The sequence below is a fragment of the Palaemon carinicauda genome, chromosome 1, assembly GCF_036898095.1.
Source record: "Palaemon carinicauda isolate YSFRI2023 chromosome 1, ASM3689809v2, whole genome shotgun sequence".
Classification (NCBI taxonomy): Eukaryota; Metazoa; Arthropoda; class Malacostraca; order Decapoda; family Palaemonidae; genus Palaemon; species Palaemon carinicauda.
This window is the reverse complement of record NC_090725.1, coordinates 243,576,438-243,580,251: the sequence shown is the minus strand read 5'-3', so window position 1 is coordinate 243,580,251 and position 3,814 is coordinate 243,576,438. Positions and strand designations below refer to the sequence as shown.

Sequence of the window (3,814 nt, the reverse complement as noted above, 5' to 3'; positions counted from 1 at the left end):
TGCGATTGCTTGGCATTACAGAACACGTAAATTCTTACAACTGCAGGTGAGGTGTACATTAATTAAACATTTTATGTCTTATTTCTACCCTTTGAATTGTTTGAATTGCAGGTGTCAGTATAATATAATTTTTCAACGAAAAATAGTCTCATGTAAACGATTGCGTCATTCTTCCAATTGTGGAGATCAAGTAATATTTTAGTCACGGTGTCGGTGATTTAAATAACTAGATCGCATAAATATTCAGTGGTATCCTAAATATGGACTTTATGATATGCTGGTTCTATCTGAAATGGTTATTTTATGCCTGAATAAAGTGTTAACTCTTTACCTAGAGATGTACTGAAACGACTACGTAATTTTAGAAAAAAAAGAAGATAGAATAAAAATGGGATTCTATCGCAAGTATTTTTTTTTTCAAATGATTGGGTGACAAACGACCAATGATAATAATATATCCCTTTCTAGTCCATATTATATCAAAGAAAATTTTAAATATTACAGTCTTGCCGTTAAGCCTTAGAATTAAATCATCAGAGTCATTTTAATTAAAAGATTCAGGCGAATAATTCTTTAGATAAAATGTAGATAGCTACTGTCTACATCTTATCCAACTAGATAGGTATGTATAACACACACACAAACCTGACTCTTGTCTATGCTGGTGTATGTACTAAACAGTAGGCTACAACCTTTAGGAGTAAAACTATCACAGTAGGGTTATTCTATTCTATCTACCATGGCACTCTCCTCAATTCTGGGAGGTAGGAGACATTGGTTGGTACTGCGAAGGTGTCACAGGCCCACAGCTCATCCTTCCCCGTTTTCCACCACAAACGAAGTTTCAAGTATGATATATGTTGACTCGCCTACTGCCGCTACCTCAGTGGGCACGTGACCCGAGGTTGCTGTAGTTCCTATTAGAACCGTGTCACAATTGTTCAACGTCCATTCCTATTTCTATTAAGCTCTTTTGCCTCTCGCACATCTATTCTCCTCTCATATACTGTAGAGTTTTCTTCACTCCATCCCTCAACCAAAACCTTAGCCTTCCTCTCGAACTTCTATCAACTCTTACATTCATCACGTTCAACAGACGACCATTTTCCATACTCTTTACATGGTCAAACTACCTCAACATGTTCGTATTCACCTTAGCTGTTGATTAATTTCTCACAACCGCTCTCGCCCTACTACTATTCCTAACCCTATCCAATCAACAAAAAAGAAGAGGTTAAAAGGGTGAATGTAGTGGTCAGAAATGGAAGGATAGAAACAGTTAAGGAATGTGAATACTTACGAGATGGTACTCAGCATAAGCAAAGGGGAAGCAAAAATAGAATACATGGTACAGGAAGTTAGGAAGTATGGAGATAGTAACAGACTAGGAGATTTAGCATTGATATTGAGAATAAAGATCTATGAGACAGTAGTAGTACCTACTATGTTTACAAATATTGAGGCATGGGGTGTAATAATAGAAAAATCAATGAAAAAAAAAAACGAGAGTATACAGTACAAAATTATGAAAGGAATGTTTGAACAGGTTGCTGCCACGCCATACTGGCGCTAATAGCTGAAACAGGAATATGGCCAGTTGAAAATAGAATAGAGTATAAAATGGTGATGCTATATCATAACATCAGATGACAAACGGATAATTAAGGAGGTAGTGGAAGATCAAATAAGAGAACCATATGGGGAATGTTGGGGAAAAGTATCACAGAAATATGCAATAAATATGATATTAAAATAGAAGAGGAAAACATAAAAAGCAAGAACTCAAAAAAGAAATAAAAAGTAAAGTGGTAAATGAAATGAAAAGAAAAACAGCAGGAAAGAAAGCAAGGATGACCTACCTGAGGTTTGTGATTAGTAATGGTAGAAGAGAATACGAAGGACTCCTGTGTTAATTAATGAATATAGAAAAGAAAGGAATGAAGTAATTGAGCTACAACAACCATACGAGGAAGACCTAGAGATAAAAGTTAAGGAAATTTAGAAATAACAACATAGAAATAAGGAATTTAGAAACCCCTTGTGGTAAAAATAAACCTGTTTATATTATCCTGTTGTTCATAAGGAGTGTTGTAATGTATGTACCTTCTTAGTTAACACAAATGTTTATTTATGTTTATGACTGTCTGATAATGTTTGTTTTGTTGTTTGCAGTGTACAACTGCAGTGGAATTGTTAATTGAATAAAACCTTAGTTCTGGATACACCGGGTTTACTTCCATTTATTCAATTAATCAATTCAGTCGCCATGGAACGGCTTCTGCGCCCATCCCGGTTTGATGTGGACCCTGACTCTGCCCAGGCTGCCAAGGAGTGGACACACTGGCTGAGGACATTTACAAACTTCGTTGAAGCGGTGCAGCTGACTACCCCTACGCTTGACAAACTGGTTCTTCTCACTAACTATGTGGCTCCTAGTGTGTATGACTACATTTCTGAGTGTGAGACTTATGAGAACGCTGAAGAGGTTTTGACATCTTTGTACGTGAAACCAAACAATGAAATATTTGCCAGGCATCTACTTGCCACTCGCAGGCAAAACTCGGGTGAGTCCCTGGATCAGTTCCTGCAGGCACTGAAGCTACTTGCTAAGGACTGTCAATTCAAAAGTGTAACTGCGGAGGAAGCATGTGACAGTTATGTTCGGGATGCCTTCATTAATGGTTTGGTCTCTGGTGCAATACGCCAGCGTCTGTTGGAGAATTTGACACTGAACTTAAATACTGCTTATGAACAGGCCCACACTCTAGAAATGGCCCAGAAGCATTCAGCCTCCTACTCTTCAGCAGAACCTGTTAATGCTGCTGTGTCAGCAATGAATCGAGAGGAGGAATCGTTTAGTGCTGAAAATAACAGTGTGTCTGTTTCTGCTGCTACTTCTAGTGCTCGATGTTTTTTTTGTGGGAACAACCGGCATCCCCGAACTCAGTGTCCTGCTAAGGACGCAGTGTGTTTGAAATGTAAGAAGCAAGGACATTATGCTAAGGTGTGCCGCTCTGTGAAATAGGCGAGTGGCTCTTCTAGCCCAAAATATTCTTCAGCAATGCTAGCTTCTATAGTGGGGGCCTCCCCTAAGTGTCTTGAAAAATATATAACTCCTCTCAAGCTTAATGGTAGCCCTGTCAGTGCCCTTATTGATACTGGGAGTTCGGACAGCTTTGTGCGTCATAATTTAGTGGACCTAAACAAACTAACTATGTTTCCAGAGCATGGAAAAGTCTCCATGGCTGATGAATCCCTGTCCTCAAACATCTTAGGTCTGTGCAGTGTGGACTTGGAGTTAAAAGGAGAGACTTATCACGGTGTTGAACTCAAGGTGTTACAAAGATTATGTAGTGATGTGATTCTAGGCCATGACTTCCTAAGGAAACATTCTGGTCTGGAAATGGATTTTGGAGGAGAGAAACCTCCTTTGAAGATATGTTCACTAGGTGTTGTTAAGGTGTCCCCTCCTTTCCTTTTCAAGAACCTGACGCCAGATTGTAGACCAGTGGCTAATAAGTCAAGACTATACTCCTTGAGTGACAAGAAGTTCATTGAAGCGGAGATTGAGCGTATGATGTCGGAAGGAATAATAAGGCCCAGCAATTCTCCTTGGAGAGCTCAAGTGCTGGTGACATCAGGGGAGAATCAGAAAAGGAGGATGGTTGTAGATTACTCTCGTACTATAAACAAGTTCACTGAGCTTGATGCTTACCCCTTGCCAAATATCGACGAGATGGTGAACAACATTGCACGGTACAAGGTGTTCAGTACCTTAGATCTGAAAAGTGCTTATCATCAGGTTGCAATAAGA

At 39.1% G+C, this 3,814-nt stretch overlaps 1 protein-coding gene across 1 annotated transcript; it reads left to right on the top strand.

The window, feature by feature from the left end:
- The first annotated feature begins 2,266 nt into the window (after nt 1-2,266).
- LOC137638608 (uncharacterized) lies at nt 2,267-3,025 on the top strand. Its single transcript, XM_068370854.1, has one exon. The coding sequence runs from the start codon at nt 2,267-2,269 to the stop codon at nt 3,023-3,025; it is 759 nt and encodes a 252-aa protein (XP_068226955.1).
- Nucleotides 3,026-3,814: the final 789 nt, after the last annotated feature.

Excerpts from the sequence above, each read along its gene's own strand:
- LOC137638608 (XM_068370854.1), top strand. The coding sequence starts at position 2,267 with ATGGAACGGCTTCTGCGCCCATCCCGGTTTGATGTGGACCCTGACTCT.